The 24504-nt window shown below is 46.4% G+C and overlaps 1 protein-coding gene and 1 long non-coding RNA gene across 2 annotated transcripts; one reads left to right on the top strand and one right to left on the bottom strand.

Annotated features, from left to right (window-relative positions):
• Positions 1-128: 128 nt before the first annotated feature.
• Positions 129-5725, bottom strand: LOC143527485 (uncharacterized). Its single transcript, XR_013134139.1, has 3 exons — positions 5623-5725; positions 1282-1486; positions 129-217 (listed from the first exon to the last, which is right to left on the bottom strand). It is a non-coding gene; the product is annotated as an uncharacterized LOC143527485 (long non-coding RNA).
• Positions 5726-20317: 14592 nt separating this feature from the next.
• On the top strand, positions 20318-23853 carry kctd12b (potassium channel tetramerisation domain containing 12b). The gene has a single exon (XM_077022727.1). The coding sequence runs from the start codon at positions 20985-20987 to the stop codon at positions 21837-21839; it is 855 nt and encodes a 284-aa protein (XP_076878842.1). The 5' UTR covers positions 20318-20984; the 3' UTR covers positions 21840-23853.
• Positions 23854-24504: the final 651 nt, after the last annotated feature.

The raw sequence follows: 24504 nt of genomic DNA, 5'->3' as shown, positions 1-24504 counted from the left end.
AATCTCAGAGCTCATAACAGAACACCCAATTACTCAATAACCTGCAGTTTGCTTTAAAGATTTTTATTTGCTTACATTGCGTACAAGACATGCTTCATGGGTTTTATGTATATATATGTGGGGGCATACAAGAATCTAACATTTAGTGCGCCAAGGTGGGTAAGGCATAACCTTTATGTCCACTTCATTGCAGTATTTGTCAGGAAGCCCAGCTGACCTGAGATCGCAAAACATTTTCTGTTAACCATAATCAACATTTCATAGTAAATTCCCTTGAAAATACATACTTCCTGTACTTGCTGTATCATTTGGGAATCAATCACAGCTGTTTGTGTGCATGTTGTAAAGTACATGCATATTTTCATTTATTATTATTATTATTATTATTATTATTATTATTATTATAGATTTTAGTTTTTTGCACATTTGGAAAATGTGGAAACTCCACAAGAATAAAAAACCCCACATATTTTGGCATTTTTTCTCATGGGTAGTACAGTTTCACTCTGGAATCAAAATTTAAGGATGTGTCCAGATATGCAGTAAAAATCATGAGCAGACACACAGAAGTCTGCTGGTTTAGGGTGATAAGATGACTCTAGTCATGTCAGATGGAATAGACAGTGAAGTCTTCCTGGCAACACTTTTCTAAAATCACCACTGGTGACCCTAGTCTGAACACTCTTCCATTGTTCTGTGTGACTGAGAAGCATTCCCTGCTTGATGCACTTAAGCAGGTCACAGAAAAGAGACTCAGGTTAGAATTAAGCAACATTAAAGAGCTCATATAAGCTAGGAAAATCAAAGAACTTTGTTTACAAAGTTATTTTGTAACGCATTATTAGTTGTTTTTAACATGTGCAGTTATTATTATAATATGCAGTATATAGATAAACTCTATATAAAGTTTTTGTTAAAATTTTTTAAGAAAAGAAAAAGGGAGATTTTTAACTCGTAATCACAATGTGATCCCCTGTTATATCATGAGACTGAGAGGGGGTCAAGGGGGGAATGAAATGGGGAGGAGTGACATAAAAGTGGGTTTAACCTGTGAGGGAAAACGAAGATGTTGTGTCATTGCTTATCTTGCATGATTCTGCTGACAATTATAAAATCTAGCAGTTCTGTCATTAAAGGAAATGATCTCATGAATGACACTGATGTTATCATGCTACACTCTTCCTCAAACAGGAACTGGGTTAAAATGCTCATGTGCTTTTCATGAATGAAGACAACGTGCCAATTAAGAAACTCGTCTTCGATTGCTTTTGTGTGACTCACTTCAGCTTTTTGTCTCTCATGTCAACCAGACGAGCTCTGCATGTGCGAGTTTCTTCGTTCATTCTCTGCACCTCCCGGAAGCGCTCCCTCTGCAGGACGATGGCCTGCGTCTCTCGCTCCCGCAACTGCTGTTGGATTCCCTTGGCATGGTGGAGAGCCTGCTGCCTCACGCGCCTTCTCCCGAGTGATCAATTCCTGCTGTGTCCTGCAGCATGGAGAGGGAGTAAGCGGAGTATCCAAACCCAGACGGTAACCCAGGGAACCCAGAACGCTCTGACACCTTCATTTCAGTGTTGATCCAGGATGAGAAGGTTGCCTGAGATGAATATGAATAAATTGGGCCTAGAAGCCCTCTTCTGTAAAATCATAGAGCACTTCTGGGAAAGCAGATGGGTGTGAACCCAAATTAGAGCAGAAGTGTCTACTTGGCACTAAATTATTATTTCTGGTCTTCAGTCTAGCAAGGCCCAGACTGCCTCTGAAACACAGACTTGAAATGTAATATAATCATGATTTTTTCATCAGCCTCTAGTGGACCTCAAAAACATGGATTTATATAACCTTAAGCAATTTCCAGTTTCCTTTCCTATAGTATGTAAATGTACTATTTTTCATATTAGATGAATATGGATCAATTGGACCTAAAAGATTCAGGACACAAGCTTGAAAGACAGATAGTTTCAAAATGTCATTTTACATGCAACACTAACTAAAGTGTGACGGGCAGGGGTGAGCAACTAAAAGGAAGCGATCACGCCAAGTCTCAGGGAAAAAGGATGGTTTAATAGAAAGTGTGCAAACCTAAAACCCATGCAATATCTCCAAATTAAGGATATAATGACCAGCGGTCAACTGGTACAAAGACAAGACATATATAGGCAAACAAACGACCCTCAGGTGAGACGGATCACGGGCTCCGCCCACCTGAGGGACGCACATTACGTCACCAGACAACAACAACAACAGCCGCTGTGGACGGAGGCGGCTGGTAGGGGGCCGCCTCACCGTGACAGACCCCCCCACCAAGCCGCACTCCCCTCCACTGGGTGTGTGGCACACAGCGGCTGCACACAAAACATGAAGAGGCAGAAAGGCAGAGACAGGCAGGAACACACCTCCTGCCGTCCAGGAGCTGGAACATAAAACACAAAACATTAGGCAGCTCACCTCCCCGGGCGGGACCCTGGACCGACCGGGCCGTTAACAACACAAAACCACGCCCCAGTCGGTCACAGGGCCCTCACGCCCTAACCGGCGTTTAGCCAGAGAGCCCCAAGGGTGTGCGGACGAGGAGCTACGACTCCTTTGTCGTCCTTAGTGTGTGTGTGGGTGCAGGTTACCTCCCCGAGGCGTGGCTACTTCTCCTCCTGGACCTACCTCCTCCCAGAGCTTACCCCGGCCCCTGGCTAGGGGTCACCCCAGCCTCCTGGGGAGCCAACCCCTCCTGGGGCCCCTCATCGCACGGTGGACTCCTCCACCCAACCCAGGAGCGCCAGAGACCAAGGCCCAGAGCACCCCCGACGCGGGCTAGGGAGCAGCCCCAAGGGCCTCCTGGTCACCCCGGGCAGGAGGGAGGATCTCCATCTCCAGCAGGAGCTTCTCAGACCGGAGCCCCATGGTCCCCAAACATCCGCGGGCCCCATCCCTCTAGGGAGGGGCTCTTCCTGACCAGGCTCCGGTCACCCCACAACACAAGGGGGCTCCTGCCAGGTGGAGACCCCCACAAGGTCCAGGAACACCACAACATCGCCAAGGGGAAGCACCTGCACAGAAACACACACACACACACACACACACCAACATAAAACACAAACGCGCCTCAGACGCCCTCCGTGCCATACCCAGTGGCACGGGACCACAGCCGGTCCCCCCCCAAACACACATTTAAGGGGAGGAGCATGCGTGGAATTACATGTAACAGTTGACAACACGCTAGGACAAAACACACACGCAAATACTAGACAAACAAAAAACGGTGTACAAACAGACAGACGGAACCCATCACATGCGCGCTCTGCTTATACGCTTATACAAACACACAGTGACGCGCGCCGCTCAGAGCCGCAGTAGCTCCCCACATTAAACGCACGACACACGGGGAGCGAGGCGACAGTGACGAGCGGCAACCGCGTCACACATAAAACATTCAACATAGAACATAACAAGCACGCACACTGGTCCACACGTCCGTCGACATGTACACACATTCATAACACACACGAGAGTCTACCCAGGCAGACACCCTGGTCCTCGCGTGCCACACACACACACAAGCGCACGGCGGAACTCCCGCAACATACAACGGACACGAAGAGCTGTCTCAGGGCAGACTGCCCTGGTCCTCGCCGTGCTACACACACACACACACAAAACACAAAAGCACGGCGGAGCTCTTCAAACAAAACACCACGCAGACAAACACTTACCACGAGACATGACTACGAACGAAGGGGAAAGAAAAAGAGACTCGGCGGCTTCCGAAGGGTGGCTGGTCATTCTGTGACGGGCAGGGGTGAGCAACTAAAAGGAAGCGATCACGCCAAGTCTCAGGGAAAAAGGATGGTTTAATAGAAAGTGTGCAAACCTAAAACCCGTGCAATATCTCCAAATTAAGGATATAATGACCAGCGGTCAACTGGTACAAAGACAAGACATATATAGGCAAACAAACGACCCTCAGGTGAGACGGATCACGGGCTCCGCCCACCTGAGGGACACACATGACGTCACCAGACAACAACAACAACAGCCGCTGTGGACGGAGGCGGCCGGTAGGGGGCCGCCTCACCGTGACATAAAGTATAGCTGTCATACAGCAGGACCATGTAGACTGCAATTCCCAGAGTCCCCTGCATCATATACCTTGTTCCTCCTCCCTTCAATATTAAGCTTCACACCTGTTCTCCATTCATACATAGTAGAGCTGCTATGGGAAAGTAGATAGAGTGTGAATGCTGTCTAAGATAAGAGCATTTCTGTATACAACCCTGACGATCTGTGACTGGAGAAAAATGCAAAAGTGTCTACTTGGCACTAAACTATAATCTATAGTCTTCTGTCTAGAAGTTCCAGACTGCCACTGAAACAAAGTGATGTAACGTTATCAGTTTTATAATCAGGAGTTCTTCCAGGTAAAAAATAAACATCTATGATATACACTACCGTTCAAAAGTTTGGGGTCACCTAGACAATTTTGTGTTTTTCCTGAAATCTCATATGTTTATTTATCAAATGAGTTGCAAAATGAATAGAAATATAGTCCAGACATTGACAAGTTCATTGCTGCTAAGGGAGACATTGCTCCCTTAGCAGCAATTACAGCATTGCAGACCTTTGACATTCTAGCTGATAATTTGCTGAGGTAATCTGGAGAAATTTCACCCCATGCTTCCAGAAGCCGCTCCCACAAGTTTGATGGGGTTGATGGGCATTTTTTTCATACCATACGGTCAAGCTGTTCCCACAACAGCTCAATGGGGTTGAGATCTGGGGGGTATTCCAAGAAGCGGGTTAAACGAGAAAACCGGGTAAGTTAACTAAGAACTCACGGAAACTCGAGCTTTTCCGTTCCAGAAACCAAGCTTAAAGAGAACCTGAGTCAGTTACTATAACAACTTACGCTCTGAAGCTAACCTGCTCGCTGGCAGGTTAACTTGGACCTGAACCAGAGTTACAAACACGTCATCATGACGTGTCCTTTTCTCGTGGATCATGTGGATATTGAAGCTCAGTTTATTCGCCGAGCTCTTCGTCGGGAACGCCTTATAAAACCCCGAATAGACATAGGCCTATCATTTTCGGATTATTTTTTAATGAACGTTATCGTTTTTCAGCACAATCCAATACTTACATCAATAAAATTATTAAGCGTCATATTTCAAATATTACACATCGCGGATCAGCCCTAAATTCTCTCCAGATTGTTATACATCGCTCTTCGTTTTTTGCTATGGTTTTTTTATGGTGTTTCCTGGGCATAAGCCAGTTATGGACATCAAAGAGGAATTCCACAGCATCGTTGGTTTGTCTTTAATTCACACGGACAATAAAGAAATTAAGCAAAGGAGAAGCAGTATATAACAAACTTAATTCCATTTACATTTTAAAGATTTCCGAGTGGTTGGCTGCATTGATAGAACCTACATATGCTACCTATTCCAGCACCATTAGAACATGAAGGCGATTACATAAACAGAAAATCCATCCATAACATTAATGTACAGGTACTAACCTTTATAATACTTAATGAATAATGTAGGCTACTTATCTTTAATGGTAACAAAACTAACGTAGCTATTGCCACCAGCCACTTTCCCTCAAACTGGACATATATAGACTTACCTCCCCCTGACTATATCTCAGATTTGCCACCAGTCCAGAGACCAGTCCACCAGCCCTTTGGCACCATGCACCATGCACTTTATCCCTGTCCCATTTACCTACCTCACACCCACTCACACACACTGTACATACTGTACTTATATTTTTATATTTCATACCTTATACTGTTATCTATTTTACATTTTTTTACCTTGCTTATTTAATGTCTATTGCCTGGCTTGCACCATGACCGTCTTGCACTATGTTGTCCTGCACTATGTTGTATGTAATTGCTGCTGTGATATTTTGTAGTATGTAATTGCACTGAGGCCTAGCCTAAAAGTGTTTTCATTGTGCTGTACAACCCTGTTTCTGCATAATGATAATAAAGTTGAATTGAATTGAACTGACCGTTCTCCCCATCAAGATCATATGTGATGCTTCCCACCTCATCACAAATGTTGAAGCCAGATGGCCAGGATCCGTGTATGATTCCACACTGTACAACAAATCTGAATAGAGTAGGCCTGAGGTAGTGCAGTGTAATAGTTAAATCAGTGTAATGCAGTGTAATAGTTAAATCATTGCAAACCCTAGTGTGATTATAGGACACTATGACGGCCTCCTTCATGGAGACAGAGGGTATCCCTGCCTGTCCTATAGGCCTACCTTATGACTCCCTATTCAGATCCTGCACCTGGACCACAGTCCCGCTACAATCAGGCCCACAGCAAAACCAGGGCAAGAATTTAAGTGACCCTAGGAATCCTCGAGGCCAGGTTCCAGTGCCTGAAGGGGCTCAGAGTAACCCCTGATAGGGTGTGCCACATAATAATGGCATATGTGGTATTACACAACATTGCAACCATCCAGGAAGAGCAACAGCCTACCATCTTTGACATGCCCACAGATGAGGAACCTTACATGCATGTGGGTGACAACAGAGATGGTGGAGTTGTCAGAGACTCCATCTGCAATCACTGCTTTCCACATTAAATCATGCACCACCACCCACCCCACCCCATCATCCACCCTGTAACCTTTTAATATACATTACAGTCAAATTCACTGTTATGTTTCATTATTTCATTTTTCTTGTAAATAAATATATTTTAGAATATATTTTAAGAATAAGATATAGTTATGTACAGCCATACCACTTTGTACTATATTCTTATACTTCATTTTTATCTGATGCCATGTGTGTTTCACACCACTCAGATTAGACCTGGGGGTATTCCAAGAAGCGGGTTAAGCGAGAAAACCGGGTAAGTTAACTCAGAGTTCACGGAAACTCAAGGTTTTCCGTTCCAGAAAGCAAGCTTAAAGAGAACCTCAGTCAGTTACTATAGCAACTTATGCTCTGAAGCTAATCTGCTCGCTGGCAGGTTAACTTGGACCTGAACCAGCGTTACAAACACGTCATCATGACGTGTCCTTTCCTCGAGGATCATGTGGATATTGAAGCTCAGTTTATTCGCCGAGCTCTTCGTCAGGAACGCCTTATAAAACCCCGAATAGAGGCCTACTATCATTTTCGAATTATTTTTTAATGAACGTTATCGTTTTTCACCACAATCCATTACTTACATCAATAACATTATTAAGCGTCAAATTTCAAATATTACACATCGCGGATCAGCCCTAAATTCTCTCCAGATTGTTATACATCGCTCTTCGTTTTTTTGCTAGTGGAAATTTTCTTTATAGTGTAGGAGATGCGGGATCTGTCAGCAAAGCTACTGTATGTCGGTCTGTAAAGTGTGTCTGGCATTAAAACGACTAGTGCCCAGTTTTGGTTTTCTCCACAGTTGAGGCTTATACAGACTCACGAAGGGTTGCACAGAGCACATCAGATGTTTGCCTTCACCTTCTCACGAATGGTTCCTTCAGCTACACCTGTGATACACCTTTTAATGTGTATCACAGGCACAAATAAATATTTTGTTACCTGAGGGTTTATAAGGGCTTTGTCCATTTCAGTGGTAAAGTTTTTTTTCTGCATGACTGCAGGTGGTGGAGGTGAAGCTTCAGCACAAGTCCATCTACTGTGGGCTGGAGAGTGAGCACTGGTGGGTGCTCAACAATGAGTTCTACTGGATAGATGCAGAGGTGAGTCATGGGAACAGGTTCACAATTTCAGTAAAAATGGACATGCTACTTTCAACGTCCCTTCAACCTAATCTTTTCTTTGTATTTGTAGCTTACCCTCCACCACTTTGCTAGCGCTAGTGCTGTGGCCTGCATCAAGGTAACGAAGAGTCTTGACTATAAGCATCTTCAACTAGCCTGTCCCATTCTGAATTACACTCATCAACATGTCCTCTGCAGGCCCGTAGCCAGGGGGGATCGGAGGGTTCGTTCAATCTCCCCCGTACACACATGCCCCCTCAAGATAGGTAGGCTATTCAACGAATGAATTGTTAATCTCCGGTGGATATACAGACAAACAAATAAGGACAGCAACAACAGACTCACAACATACTTATAACAGTGTTGCCAACTCTCACGCAATGAGCGTGAGACACTTGCATTTGACTGTCTTCACACGCCATAAATCCCATTTCTCATGCTGAAAAAATCTAGTTTATTTATCTCCGATCTACATCTATGATTCAATGAGTTACTAGTTCGCTCTGGCGCCAACCACTGGCGATCGATCTCTTTAGGCGCAACATATAAGGAAACATATAAGACATAACACCCCCCCCCCCCCCCCCCCCCGGTCAACGTTTGACACACACACACCCCCCCTCGCCCCCAAATCAAATCTCAGTCCTAGTGATTTTGAAAAGTTGGCAACCATGCTTATAATGAATAAAATATGTGTAAATTAAAAGGTTTGAAGTGTGCTCGTGTATTTAGGGGGCATTGGAGTAGAGAGCCAAATTAAGTCCACTTTTGGGGGAAAAAGATCCCCCCCCATCACAATGCTGGCTACGGGCCTGCTCTGTTAATTCAGCGGAGGGGAACCAGCATCACGGAGGCAAACATTTACCTGCGCACCTGTTCAACAACGACATCGGTGCAGAATATTTTTCTGGTCAGTGTTTCCTCCTTTCTGATTGCATTTAGACTTATTTGTGGTGAGGTTTTTAGAAAATGATATCTAAAGGCATTTTTACTGTGTGTGTGTTGTAGCAAACACAGGTGTCCACTTGGTTTAAGGGTGTCTCCATCGGTTCGGATGACATTTTCAAATCATCCGAATCTAGTCACACCCAGACCCTGGAGACACCGAACCCAGCTGTTTTTTCCACCAGTCCACCAAGACCACCACCTCAACGTCCACCTCCAGGCTTTTAAACACCTACACATTCATTGATTCTTATATAAATTCATGATTTGACTGTGTGGCATGCGTTTTATTTTTCCATGTAATTTAATATTTTTGTTTGCATGTGTGTTTTTCAGATGCTGAAGTTATTCCCATAATCACATGAGGACTAGATGTTGTTCTATTGGGACACAGAGGCAGAACATCACATGGACTGATCACCCACCTGGAGCATTTTACATCTGCCCCTTCTTCTCTTTCCCCTAACACTCTTTCATCTTTTGAGGTTTGTGTAATTGTGAGCGTGGTACTAGGAGTGGATGCATATTGAGGTGGGTTCACTACAGAGAGTGAGATGAATATGGGCACAGGAGTTCCAGTTCCAGATGTTTTAATGGTGGATTCCAGCAAAGGAGTAAATTACTGATACTAGCAAAGAAAAACTGTATAAAAGGAAAACAAACATATAAAAAGTACTCAAGCCCGCAAAGGCTTATAAGCAGTACTTTAAGCAAACACTGGCAAACAGCAGTCAATCTAGCCCCAATAACCAACATTAACCACCAACATCTACCTCCCCTAGCCTCTGAGAGGAAGCCCCTCTTATACTAGTAGCCCCTCCCCTTAATTAAGCTGGGGCACACCATTACCACTAGCAGGGGTTACCTATAAACACAAACATAACGTACATACATTACATTACTGCAGTAATACACAATATATACATAACATTTTACATTTAGTGCACTAAGACAAGAATAATAATTAACATGTCCATCCATTGTGTACATCTCCGTCCTCAGGTATTCCCAGGACCTGTAACCCCCCTCCCCTCCTTTAGTAGGCCGAGGGCCCTTCGACCACTATAATAAATCTTGAATAAATCTCTCGCTCTCCTCAGCGTTTGTGTCCGCCTCCCTGTTCTGCGCTACGCAGATCGTTACATTACTATAATTTCCCTGGTGGAAATATATATTTTTTTAATAAACATTTTTAAATAACTAGTTTTTAAATAAGTACAAATGTCCTACACATGTGCAACATAAAATATAAGTATAAAATGTAGCTGGGCTAATTATATTACTATATTACAAGTGTGCTATATATGCACATCAATGCATAATACACAAAATGTAGCTGGGCAAATTATAGTGTGTGTCGTTTACAGTGGTGAACAGGATTCTTCAAGTCACCAGATTTAATCCGTCACCATATTCAATCACGGAAATTAATGAGAAATTTGGTGGAGATTAAAATACCTGTCTAGTTTACTAAAATACCTGTCTAGCTTGTCAAAGTGTGTATTGTGAACACCTGCAGCTCCCCTTCCCGCCTCCAGAGGTCCTCCTCCCCTCAATTTTAGGGTTGCAAAGGTTTCTCCACAACTGTTTTCATTTTTTTACTAAATGCCCTGTCTGTATATACTCTTCCTTGATCATCTTCACCTTGCAAAGTATTGCCATTTCTCTGTGTTTGTATGCTGAGCATTATTCTCTAGCCTGTTTTCCTGTGTATATCACAAGATATATGGATCCCAATATGTCTTGTGATTCTGACTCGTGATTGCCACGTTCAGTGGGTGTAAGCAGGAAAATGCAGAGTACGAAAACTCTTACGGTAAAAAGAAAGTAACATCAACTGACATAGCACAAAAACACACTTGCCTATACCCTTTATTCGTTATGTTAAAGATGCTTAGTTCAAACTCCCTCTGCTTATGGTGTCTGCATTTGGGTCGTCACTTTGAAAACCTGACGTGTGTGACAAAATGACAAATATGTTGCAAATACTAAATAAATGTTTGGCTCCACTTACTACTAAAGTAACTACTTAAAGCTAGTTATTATAGTATTATGTTACTTTATAACACACTTGGATGATAGTGTCTTTTTTGACCCATGTGCAGGGTTGCCAACTTTTCAAGATCGCTTGGAGTGAGATTTGAACCTGGAGGGGGTGGCGAACGTTAATTGTTGACGGGCGGCCTGTAAAATGGACACAAATTAAGTATTATATCGAGATCGATCGCCAGTGGTTGGCGCCAGAGCGAACTAGTAACTCATAGATATGGATCAGAGATAATTAAACTAGATTTTTTTTCGGCGTGAGAAATCGGATGTGTGGCGTGTGAGCGTGTGAAGACGGTCAAATGCGTGTGTCTCACGCTCAATGCGTGAGAGTTGGCAACCCTGATTTATTTATGTATGGGTATTATGCTTCTTATAAAACCCCTGGTTTTAACACTTCAAGCAATGATTAATTAATTGAAGTTAACATGTTAATTTGACAGCCCTAATAATAATATTGTGGCGTGGTGTGGAGAAAAGAGGTCGTAGGCAGGTCCATTTCAATTTTGTAGTTGGCTTTATTAATGCCACGAAGTAAAACTCAATGCGCGCATGCGCAATCACATGGGGCTAACCGCCTCCTTCACACATGCACACGGGGGGGGGGGGGGGGGGGGGGTAACATTATGACAATCACATTACACCTGGGTGGAAGGGGGTCTCGGGTAAGGCACAAGTACATGAAATGGACCAGGGTAACTAACACCAACAGCACATATGAAGGATAACAGCAACTCGTAACACAAAGGCATAAACTTACATAACACATAACACTTCTAGGCCGCTAGGGCTCATGGGTATTACCGTAACTCTTCGGTACCTCCCATAGCCCGACGCTACACAGCCCCCCCCCCAAGGGGTCAGCCGTCCCGGCGACCACACAGTACAAAACAGTAGCGTGCAACTAATACAAGGATTTAAAAATTCCATAACGGAATCAAACACGACATAAATGCATGAACAGTATAACTCGTACAACATGCATAAGGCAATAAACAGCTCAACTCACAGCATCATGAAAAAAAACAAAAACATGGAGATGCGTAACAAGAATATGGCATCTGACCAGTCGGGAACTCAGCAATGAGCAGTCCATATAGACATGGCACACGTTTCAGGGCACACAGTCCTGTAGGCGCCGTGGTAGCCTACGCATACGTTGCGGCCTGGCCAATCCAGCCGCAGGGGAAATGGTGTGAGGGGCCACGGGGGAAACAGGGGCAGGAGAGTCCCGGCAGCGTCCAGTGCCCTGAGCCCTTGGGCGGTACGGGGCAAGGCGGTCGCGATGTACCACGAGGCGCCGCCGGCCCCAACGTATCCGGTAGACCACGTCGCTCAGCCGAGACAGCACAGAGCACGGGCCCACCCAAGCAGACTGCAGCTTGGGGCACAGTCCCTTTTTACGCTGCGGGTTGTACAGCCATACCTCAGAGTTCGCCAGCAGAGGTTCGCCATAGCAGCGCATGTCGTAAGCACGCTTCTGGCGTAGCCCGGCCTCAGACTGGCGGCCCCTGGCCAGCGTGTGGACATCGTGCAGTCTCGTCCGTAGCCTGGAAACAAACACAGGACCTTGGTAAGTGTCACCGTCGTCCACTGGAGGTGCGCCGAAAGCCAGGTCTACCGGCGAACGTAGCTCACGGCCGAACATGAGCATGGCCGGCGTGAAACCAGTGGTCTCCTGTACGGCAGAGCGGCATGCCAACAGGACAAAAGGGAGCTGCTTGTCCCAGTCACGTTGGTTCCCCCGGGTAGCCATGGCCAGCTGAGCGGCCAGGGTCCGGTTGAATCGCTCAACCAGACCATCACATTGCGGGTGGAGGGGCGTCGTCCTCGTCCTGTGCACCCCCAGCAAACGGCAGACCTCGCCCATGACCTCAGACTCAAAGTTCCTACCCTGGTCGCTGTGTAGTGCCTCTGGGACGCCGAAACGGCAGAAGAATTCCCCCACCAGGGTCTCAGCCGTCGTTGTAGCACTCTGGTCGGGCACCGCATACGCCTCCGGCCATTTAGTGAAGTAGTCCATGGCCACGAGCACGTAGCGGTTACCCGACTCAGTCACTGGGAACGGCCCCAGCACGTCCACTGCCACTCTTTCCATAGGGCTGCCGGATTGCATGGGGTGGAGGGGAGCATGTGAGGTCCTCGCCGGTCCCTTCTTAGCAGCGCACACGTCACAGCAGTGGACATACAGCTCGACATCCATCCTGCAGCCAGGCCACCAGAATTTCTGACGCAACCGGCCCAAAGTTTTGGTGATGCCAAAATGGCCTGAGCCGGGAAGACCGTGTACGGCCCGCAGGACATCGTTGCGCAGCTGCCGTGGCACCACTGCTTGGGTTAGACGGCCCCCAGTGCCCGGGTCCTCCCAAACCCGGCATAGCATACCCCCAACAACTTTCAGGTTGCCCCAGTTAGACTTCAGGGCCTTGGCCACGGGGCCCAGTCGCATCACAGTGTCCCACTCCGGAGTGGTGGCCGACTCAACCGCACGCAGTGCCCACTCGAGCTCCAGATCAGCCCCCTGAGCTTCGGTCAGCTCCGCGGCGGACACACAGCTTAACACGGGGGGAGAAGGGGTAAACTGGCCAACCGCCGCGCATAGACCGATGTCAACCGCTCTGTCTTCAGCCCGCTGGCAGTATTTGCAGTCGAGTGACGCGCACGGGCGTCGGGACAGCGCGTCGGCGTTACCGTGGTTGTGACCAGGCCTGTGTTCGACCACGAAGTTAAACTCCTGTAGCCGGGTTAGCCACCTCGCTAATTGGCCCTCCGGCTCGCGGAAACGTAGTAGCCACTGGAGTGATGCATGATCGGTCCGCAGCAGGAACGGCACACCGTACACATAGGGCCTAAAGTGGCGCAGCCCCTCAACGACGGCTAACAGCTCGCGTCGCGTGACACAATAGTTCCTCTCGGCCTTGTCGAGGCGGCGGCTGAAGTACGCGATAACCCGTTCTGAACCTCCCTGGACCTGGGACAGTACAGCACCTAGACCGTGATCGCTTGCGTCAGTGTCCACGATGAACCGTTCGGCCGGGCAGGGGTAAGCCAAGACAGGCGTACTGCACAAACGTTGTTTCAGAGAACAAAACGCATGTTCAGCGTCGTCAGACCAGCTAAACCTCACACCGCCGCCGCTCGTCAAGCGGTGAAGGGGGGCAGCAATATCTGCAAAGCCCTTTACAAAGCGGCGGTAGTACGACGCGAGTCCGAGGAAACTACGCACTTGTCGTACAGTACGAGGGGTGGGCCACTCCCGGACCGCGGCCGTCTTGCTGGGATCAGTAGCTATACCCTCCTTGCTCACTACGTGTCCGAGGAAATTTACGCGTCGCTGAAGGAGATTGCACTTTGCCGGGTTGAGAGACAAATTCGCTTCCTTCACGAGGCCCAAGACTAGCTCTAAATTGGCCAGCGCTGACTCGAAACCCGCGGCATGGACCAAAACATCGTCCAGATAAACGACGCACGTACTGCTCGGGACGCCAGACAGGACACGCTCCATCAGGCGCTCAAAAGTGGCCGGAGCGTTACATAGTCCGAAAGGGAGGACCGTGAATTGCCAGAGGCCAGAACCAATAGAGAAGGCAGTTTTCTCCTTGGCCGTGTCCGCCAAGGGGACCTGCCAGTACCCGCTACGCAGGTCCAGAGAACTAAACCAGTCGGAGCCCGCTAGTTGTTCGAGCGTGTCATCCACCCGTGGTATGGGGTAGGAGTCCAGCCTGGTGACCGCGTTCAAGCGCCGGTAGTCAACACAGAACCGCCATGAGCCGTCCTTCTTCTTCGCCAGGACTACCGGTGCGGACCACGAGCTGCTCGACGGTTCAATGACGCCAGCCGCTGCCATCTCCCGAATCTGACTCTCGGCCGCCGCACGCTTAGCTAGAGGGAGGCGGTGGGGTCTCAGGCGGGCAGGCTTAGCGTCCCCCGTGTCGATCGAGTGGCTCGCGAACCCCGTCCTCGAACAGTCACGTTCGTTCGCCGCGAATGATCCCCTGTAGCGCTCTAGAAGGTCACGGAGTAGCCCGCCTTGCGTTATGGATAGCCCCGAGCTACTCCTAAGCCACAACTCATGGATCGGGTCCCCCAGGCACGGCAACGGTTTGTTCAAACTCACCTGTTCCTTGGACATTAAACACGAACGCGGGGTCGTGTCACTCCCGCAGCACACATTAACCGGCCGATCATTCAGCACCAGTACCCCACGCCCGTAGTCGATAATGGCCCTAGTCTGTTTCAGGAAATCGCTACCGAGAATACACGAATCTGAGATCTCCCCGACCCAAAACATGTGGACGCAAGGTCCCTGCCCAAAGTCAAATTCGACCTCGATGTACCCTAGCAGCTCAAGGCGCTCACCCGTAACCGTGGTCAGCCCCCCCCGACTACGCGTCACGTCAGCGAGCCCCCCCGCGCTGCCCGCAAGTAAATCAGGCCGTATAAGCGATACCGAGGACCCCGTGTCAACCAGCGCAGAAACATGAATATCGCCGAACTTACACGGAATGTGCATGTCGCGCTGGCCGGCGACTCTTGAGAAGCTTGAGGGTAGACCAGAGGGGTTGGGAGTCGCCGCGTCCCTCATCGGGCGGCTCCCTGCTCGTTTCCCGTAGCTTTGCAAACAGCGGCCTTGTGTCCGCGTTCGCCGCAATTCCAGCATGAAAGCGGGCTGTCCGCTGGTTGAACGCGGGATCGGGGTCGCCGCGAGGCTCCGGCTCCATCGTCGCTGAGGAGAATGGGCTCCGCTCTGGACGCCTCGTCCACAGCGGCATCGAGGGTGGTGGGGTTGGTCAGGCGGACGTGTCTCCGTAGGTCGGCCGGCTCTAGCGCGCCCACAAAGTAATCCAGTGATAGCTGCTGTTGGGCTTCGCGCGGGAATGTTGGGTACGCCAGCCGTACCAGCAGGGCCACCTCTGACGCCAGCACACCGAGCCTCTCTCCCCGGCCGCGTCGGCGAGCAGCCAAACGCTGTTTTGCCTCCGACTCATTCGGTTGCCGGCTGAACCGGGTCTTGAGCGCCGTCTTCAGCGAAGTGAGCACCCGCCGGGACTCCTCGGGGAGTTCGACAAGGACCCTGAGCGCCGGACCTCGGAGCGCCAAACACAGCTGTGCCGCCGCCTCCGTGTCGGACCACCCCTCGTAGCTGGCCACCACGTCAAGCTGGGCCTCGAACGCCGCCCAGTCCGCCTCGCCGTCGTAGCTGGGCAGGTTAAGCCGGCGCGCTGGGCCGGCTGCCGCGCCTGTCGTCTCTGGCGTCGGCACGCACGCACGCCCGACGGTTACTTCCGTTGCCCTCGCCGGCATCGTCGACGACGCTCCCCGCCGTCCGGAAAGCGGCGTCTCCGTGTCGCTCGGCCCGTCGAAACGCAGCCTGTGTTTTCTCGTGGCGCCGTTGAATCGCCGAGCATCTCCCGTCTCCACTCGCAGCCGTTCGAGCTCTCCATCAATGCGGTCTAGCTCCGCTTGGAGAGCCACTTCTGACACCAAATGTGGCGTGGTGTGGAGAAAAGAGGTCGTAGGCAGGTCCATTTCAATTTTGTAGTTGGCTTTATTAATGCCACGAAGTAAAACTCAATGCGCGCATGCGCAATCACATGGGGCTAACCGCCTCCTTCACACCTGCACACGGGGGGGTAACATTATGACAATCACATTACACCTGGGTGGAAGGGGGTCTCGGGTAAGGCACAAGTACATGAAATGGACCAGGGTAACTAACACCAACAGCACATATGAAGGATAACAGCAACTCGTAACACAAAGGCATAAACTTACATAACACATAACACTTCTAGGCCGCTAGGGCTCATGGGTATTACCGTAACTCTTCGGTACCTCCCATAGCCCGACGCTACAATATAAAGGTTTGGCTCCCTAAGGAATTGAGACACTGAACAATTAAAGAAGAAACCAGGTGACATTAATATAACACTACAGCCACAGCATCACACCCTCAAGAAGTCCCGCTGTCCCTCACGAAGTCCTGCTGTCCCTCAAGAAGTCCCGCTGTCCCTCAAGAAGTCCCGCTGTCCCTCAAGAAGTCCTGCTGTCCCTCAAGAAGTCCCGCTGTCCCTCAAGAAGTCCTGCTGTCCCTCAAGAAGTCCTGCTGTCCCTCAAGAAGTCCCGCTGTCCCTCAAGAAGTCCCGCTCTCCCTCAAGAAGTCCTGCTGTCCCTCAAGAAGTTCCGCTGTTCCTCTGCACTACCACCTCCACTCCTGTCCCACCCCCCAATGCTGAAAGACTCAATATCTTTTACGAGCAGCGCTAAGGCACTTAAAATATAAAACTGGAAACACTAAAACACATCGCTGTCCTGTGTTGACCCTTTTTGAGACTTCGTCCCTTTTGAGGATTTTTCATCTCACCACCATCACCTCTGGCTTGTTCTACTGTGGCTTGGACACAGGCCAAAACAGTGAAGCTGCTTTGAGACAGCAGCTGGTGTAAAGTACATTTTGAATGAACGATTGATGCTGACCAACTACCCTCTTCACAGATACTTTCAATCAAACTTTGTCCCAGAGTGTCCCAGGAACAACATTACTTCAACATTATTGTTCTTGTGCAATGATTGCAGATCTGTTGTACTTGCATCAGTGATCATAATGATATTTGTCTGCCTGACTCTCATAAACCTGAAAAGAATCCCAGCCACCACCTTCATCATTTTCTGTGTACATGTGTACATTCTCTGATCTTCTGTGAACATCTTTCCCAGCACCACCAGAATGCACCTTATAGCTCTGATTATAGGGTTAGACATTGTACAACTCACCTGGAGATGAAAGGGTGGGCAAGCTGAGCTGCATGGCAGAGCTTGGATTAAAACTCATAACCTGGGATTAAAACCCATAACCTGGGATTAAAACACATAACCTGGATGTCAAAACCACCAAAACTCTGGACATGATAATAATGACATCAGGAAGTATATTCCTGTATATTCAAGTAAACAACTGTCAGGGCAATAGAACCCTGCATATTTCCTGCACTGTCAGATGAGATGAAAACAGTGTTATTTAAAGCATCTCAAGGAACTCTGAAGGGAACCTACTCTGTTAAAATCTTACAAAGTCTTAACTGAAAGCTTACCCCTCTCTTCTATTGCTGTTTGGTTTGACTCTGCACACTGCAGAGTATTATCACGTCCAAAAACTCATCAACTGCAGCCTGCCATTTCATGCTGAGCTTCACCAGTCTTGAGCAGTACATGGACTTTCCAGAACATCTGCAGATCCATTCCATCGTCACTTATTTGAGAAGTTCCCATATGGAAAACTCTTTAAGGCACTCAAAACCAAGACCAACAGGCATCCAAACACTTTTATTTGTTGGTGTCATATGCCTTCTGAACCACCACCGTCCCTTTAAATCAAAACAGACAAATAATAATACTGATGCATCCAAAAAACGTTAGTCCAATAGCACCCCACATAAACATCAGTACTGAGGTGACATCTTTATAAAAACACTTTATACACCGTACATGTCAAAATTCTAATTCTAATTGTGTCATGTGTCTATTTCCCCCTGTATCTTGAAGATGTATCTCTGAACACTGGATTCTTATGTTTCTGCCCTGTCACTTAATTCAGGCCAAAGCAAATTCATGACAAATATCAGGAAATAAAGTGATTCTGATTCTAATTCTAATTAATTTTATTAAACATTAACTTGGATGCAGAAGAGTGAAGTTGCACGGTCATTCCCAGATGGAAACTGTTATCAAAGCTTTTCAAAAGACATTTAATAAGAAAGAGCAAAAGAGAAAGAGTATTATTACATGCTTGGCTAACTCTGGATATAGTTCTGTCTTCTGTCCTGTTGCTCTGTTCATATAACACACCCTATTGTCCTGTTAAGCTTTATTACTGTCTGAGTTAGTTGATTGGCTGAGCTTGTTCTGTTTAAATATGTGGCAGGCATTGCTGGGACCGGTGATCTGCAGGCAGTGGTTTAATGTCATCACATGTAATAGAATAGGCCTTTATTTAGTTCTGTTAAGCTAGCCTATCAAGATGGGTCCTTTATGTATGCAAGTGAATTCAAGCTCAATATCCTCTCAATGTATTGTCAATGGAACGCTCAGTTTTATTAAAATAATTAAACTTGAATGTATTGTCGTGGAAATTCTCCGTCACAACAACCGGGGTCTCTCTGTAAGAAAAGATACGAGCTCGGAGAGTGATAATTAGTGAAAGCAACACACACACTCGTTGGTTACTTTACCAAATCACTCTAGTTTATTGTTCAAACCTCCAACCCTTTTATACAGTTTTAGGGCTGGTTGGTCATGTGAAACATTATCAGCACAATTACAGTCAGATGATGTATTCGTAAATACATGGCATGATTGAATGCATGTGTGCTAAACATCAAATGTAAGAATAATTCTGCAATCTAAGGGGAACGTTTCTTGCTGGGCCTGCTGTCCGTCTGGAACATGAAACATGTCACCAGCCTGGAACATGTCCTCACTCCCGCCTTCTCTCTGTCTAGTCTCCTTGACCCAGTGGATGACCTCAAACTTCCTCTTTCGGTAGCACACCATGTTCTTAAACACTTCTCTGGGGAAGCAGTTTTTGAAGTCTATATTTCTGATTTCTATCACATTCCCCACTTGTTTGTACTTATTTCACAGTACAAACACATAACTTTACCACAGTAAATTTTCATCATAATCAACATGAGTACCTTTCCTTTAGGATACAGAAAAAAGATATAAAACCCTTACAAGAATACAAGAATATATAGGAATACATAAGGATACAGTCATAAATCGTACCTGATTCATTACTCAGGGTTTAACCAAAGGTTATTGGAAATAATCAAATAAAACATGAAATTAAACATGCCATATACTCCACATTACTCATTTTGGAACCTTAACACTATTGTTGAATGTAATAGTTTTTAATCACAACACACATTTTTTGGAGATTTCATGAGTTACTGCAGTACTTTTCACACTATGTAATTTTTCTATCATGTGTGACTTTTAATTGAGGTGGCGATTCAGTTGGCAAGTAATATAGTACATTAGGTATATATTACTTATTTTTTAAGCTATTATTAATTTGGATTCAGCGTGAAAAACACAACAAACTGATATTTATTTGCATTAAGCACAGACCATATATATTGTATATACGGTATATATATTTGTATAATAGCGCTTTTCACAACACGTTTGAAAACATTGTTTGTCATTCCTTTGACCACTAGAGGACAGTGTTACGCCTTCGAAATGTATGAATTGGATTAGGGTTATTATGCAGGCCTAGTTAAGTACTAAAACTCGTTTCAATCGGCAATAACCTTAATTGCTGACATCAGCTAAAATATAAGTACAGGAATTCCAGATTCGTATGCAAACTGAGCAACATTTTATATAGGCCTATTACGTTTTTTGAATGCACAGAGTATTGTATTGAGAAAGTCTTAAAACGTTGTCTGCTATATGGTCACTACAAAGCTTTATTTATTTTCATATTAATTAATTTATTTAACTGACTCGATTAACTGGATCCTACCAAACATGAGGCTGAGCGATGTGACGAGGGTGTAGGTGGAGTTAGTGGATGGATGTTGGTGTAGTCGCGCTTCGCGGAGCTTGAGAAGTAAAGCAGGACTCCTGAGAAGAGACACCGCTTCAGTCTCTGATCAGCTATGGACGGTATAGGTTAGCTGTACGGAATTCAGCTATTAATTCAAGTGTTTTGCTCAAAACAGTGTCAGTATGATGCTCGTCCTTTATGCTAAATTATCTACAGATGAAATTTACGTTTAAAATATTTAAGCGGGATAATATTCGGAGAACGTCGCAATGGACATAGTTAAACGAAAAGGAGCTCAATGAAAGCGAGAAAATGGACTTCTGAAACTGTTTGAAGATAATTGTTCTTATTTTCATGTCAGTGGTTGACAGAGGGACAGAGGACGTTTCCGACGGCACGTCCTATTTTCCCTTTTTCACAGTGAAGGACCTTTTAACTCGAATTAAACCCGCGATTCTGAAGCGGAGCAGCGCGCTATGGGGCATCCGCACATACATTCAGGATTTCAGTTGTGCGTAAAACCTCTGTAAGTCTCCATCCTGTTAGTAGCTGGAAGAAAACTCTTCTGATAATACTTTACTTGTCTTAGTGCGACATTTTAAGGCATTTAGCTTTTAGAGTGAAAAGGAGAGACTCAGGTTTCATATTGCTTGCGAAGTTTTTCTTTAGGAGTCGGTTTAGAACAGCTCATACCTCTCAAGTTATGGCTTTACCAGATAATTGTAGTGGTGTTCCAGATGGGCTTCCCTTTCCAGAGATTATTGAACTAAATGTGGGTGGACAGGTGTACATAACACGCTATTCTACCCTCACTAGTGTGCCAGACTCCCTCTTATGGGAAATGTTCAGTCAGAAAAGCCCTGCGGGGTTGGCTCGTGACACAAAGGGCCGTTTTTTTGTCGACCGAGACGGCTTCTTATTCCGTTACATACTGGACTACATGCGGGACCAGAAGCTTGTCTTACCAGAGCATTTCCCAGAGCGAGGGAGACTACAGCGAGAGGCTGAGTTCTTCATCCTCCCAGAGCTCGTCAAGCTGCTGGCCCCGAAAATCAGCAAGCAGAACTCTCTGGGTGATGATGGCTGCCAGAGTGACCCTGAGGACTCGTCGCCCAGCACAGATGCCACCCGCAGCCTGGCCACCCTGGGGGCGGCAGCTGCTGCCTGCTCCAGCCTCGGGTCCGGCGGGGTTGACGGCAAGCGCTCTGGTTTCATAACGATCGGCTACCGGGGCTCCTACACACTGGGCCGTGACAGCCAAACGGACGCCAAGTTCCGGCGCGTGGCTCGGATCATGGTGTGCGGGAAGACGTCCCTTGCCAAAGAGGTGTTCGGAGATACCCTGAACGAGAGTCGTGATCCTGACCGGCCGCCAGAGCGCTACACGTCCCGGTACTACCTGAAGTTTACGTTTCTCGAGCAGGCATTCGACAAGCTAGCCGATGCAGGCTTCCATATGGTTGCCTGCAACTCTACGGGGACGTGTGCCTTTGCCCACGACCAGACGGACGACAAGATTTGGACCAGCTACACGGAATATGTGTTCTACCGTGAGTGAGCTCAGATCTCTGCTCCTACGTCTCCCGGCCTCCCCACGTCTCTCCAACATGGCATCCTTCTCACTAGCTGTAGATGCTTCTAAATCACCACCCCAGACATCTCCATCTAGACTCTTTCCCTCAGCCAAACCCATGATGCCTTGTGCTTTTGTCCGACTGCCCCGTCTTCAAGCTAACCCACCTCCTCCCAGCTCCTCCTGGTTCTTGTGTAACCATCTCAAGCATTTCTGGCCTTTGTAAAATAGTGTTGTACTGTTGAGCTTATTTTGTGCTGTTGCTGTTCAGCTGTCCAAAGTGGCGAAAGGGCCAACTGAAAGGGCTTGAAAGAGGGCTTCCTGTATCCATGACTTCCTGTATCCATGACTTCTGTATCCCTGACGTCCTGTATCCCCAACTTGACACCAGACTGCATGACGGCACTCATCTTATCTGTCAGCCAAACAGCTGGATATCGTTTAAAGGTTTCTGGGGTGTTGGCCATCTCTTCAGGAAAAACATATCTTTTCAGTCAAGGGAATGTTAAGCAACATGTTTGGAGTTTTGGGACCAAAGCGTTGAGAACTCAGCAGGCTGGTGCCACAGCCATCTCAACCACACAGTGAATCTCCTTTAACTGATGGAGAGCTATGAAACTGCATGTCAGCAAAGATGATGGTCATGCTGTTGAAGGAGATGGCAGGAAGCTGAATTAATCCCCACAGTTTAGTTAGTGAGCTATTTTAGCAAGACATACATTCTGTGTCTTATTTACGGTACTTCTGACCAGCAGATAGTGTTACTGGGAAATGAAACGTGCCGTGTTGCCCAAGCAGGTCAGTAGGATAAGCACTAAGCTCATAACAGGAGCAAGTGAACGGCACAAAAACAAAAAGATTAATGAGTCGCCTGAAATCTGATGGAAAGTCTGGTCGGATGTATTGGTAGTGATGTGAAGCATTCAGTATTCCAATCTCCCACAGCATAAGGAGTAATGTTAGGTGTTACATCACAACACAGGTTGTTTTTTTTTTCATTTTTACATCAACTAGAATCTATCATGCAATTTAGAGAAAGCTGAGACTTTGTTTATCATGGTTGTATAAGCTTATCTTATTTGAATTGTAATGTCAGTTCAGTATTTAGTGACACTAAGGTTCCTTTTGGTGACAGTATATATCACTTTCATGTGAAAGAAGTTCAGCTACTGTGAACCATCGTGTTAGCAACTTGCCAAACATTACAATGAATAGAAAAGGGTGTGATATGTGGAATGCCTGGAAAACACACAAACAAAAAACGTCTGAGAACAGACGGAGGAGAAGAGATCAGGTACACCCTCAGGACTTCATCATTTTGCACAGCAGTTGTTACCTCAGATCTTAAGGACAGAATTGTACAAACCATTAAGGCACAAATATTTATAGCTCTTAGAACAGATATTTGTTCCATTAAATTCCCTCTATATCTGTAATTCTGGCCACAGAGTTGTAATTATTTCACAAGAACATTGGTAGGTATGTAGTTGTTAAGTGAAACAACTAATTAGGCTATAATTTTGATATTTTAGGACATTCAAATTTGAAGTTCATGTGAAGGCATTGTGTTATACAAGGCTAGCGACAAAGTATCATTAAGGCATGAATAAAAGACAAATGTTCATTGTAATTTGTGATGGATTAAACTGATTAAACTGAACTTTCATTTGTAAATGACTCATAAAACTGCAAGTACATTTCACCATGTTTAATCTCACAAATGCATTGTAAAATTAAAATAACCATTAAGAGTTAACTCGTGACCAAGATAGACGAACAGAAATGAAAAAACAATCTCTTGCATGTTTGTCTGTGTTTGATCACAGAATCAGGATAGAAATGTAATTTCTTTCTTGATTTCATCAGATTTTTGTTTCCTCCCAAAAAGGTCAGTTGGGGAATTGCATTAATTTGTCTTGATGATTAATGTTGCTTTGTGGCAGATATGTGTAGTTAAAATGTGAAGAGACAGATGCATTAAACCAGATTATCACTCTTGTGTCCCTGGAGCACACATTTTACTTCAGCAACGAGCACAGTCTCCCTGATACCTTATTATTCATCTTTTCTCTCTGTGGTGACTTCAAAGGCTTACCCAAGACAAGGCCAGAATAGAAACCAGGGCAAAATGTAGCAGTCTCCTCTCAAAGATTGCCCAGCCCTCGTACTTCTAAGACTCATAAATAACTTTCACATAAGATTCAGGTGGCATAATGAGAATCTAGAGATTTTCAGACAAAATATCTGACACCCAGTAGCCTGTGGTGGGTGGGTGGGCTTGTGTAGGGGGAGTGAATGTGGTCTGTCACTCCTAAATCAGACCAGCTGCCTCTTTCAACTAACAGGTTGAGAGAAAACCTTTTTTTTTTGCACTTCCATTTGTGGCCTTTCGTCATGACAACTGTGTTGGAATACAATGTTAATGCTGAACCACAGTGTCTGTAATTGGCACTATTTTTGTTGTTTTGGCATTTCCATCACATTAAAATGAAGCAGCGGACCGCAGTTGCAAATGCCACATGATCAGTCATCTGTACTGCTTCACTACCTTGTACAGGAACTAATAATGCTGTTACCATTTGCCAAGAAATAGCAGTTTACCCATAATTCTCTGAAATAGAACAACTGTGCCATTATTCCTATTTTGTTC

This window comes from Brachyhypopomus gauderio, chromosome 11 (assembly GCF_052324685.1).
Source record: "Brachyhypopomus gauderio isolate BG-103 chromosome 11, BGAUD_0.2, whole genome shotgun sequence".
In the NCBI taxonomy this organism is placed as follows: domain Eukaryota; kingdom Metazoa; phylum Chordata; class Actinopteri; order Gymnotiformes; family Hypopomidae; genus Brachyhypopomus; species Brachyhypopomus gauderio.
This window is presented reverse-complemented; position numbering and strand designations above follow the sequence as displayed.

What these genes read in the sequence shown, in the direction of transcription:
- kctd12b (XM_077022727.1), top strand. Translation starts at nt 20,985, where the DNA reads ATGGCTTTACCAGATAATTGTAGTGGTGTTCCAGATGGGCTTCCCTTT.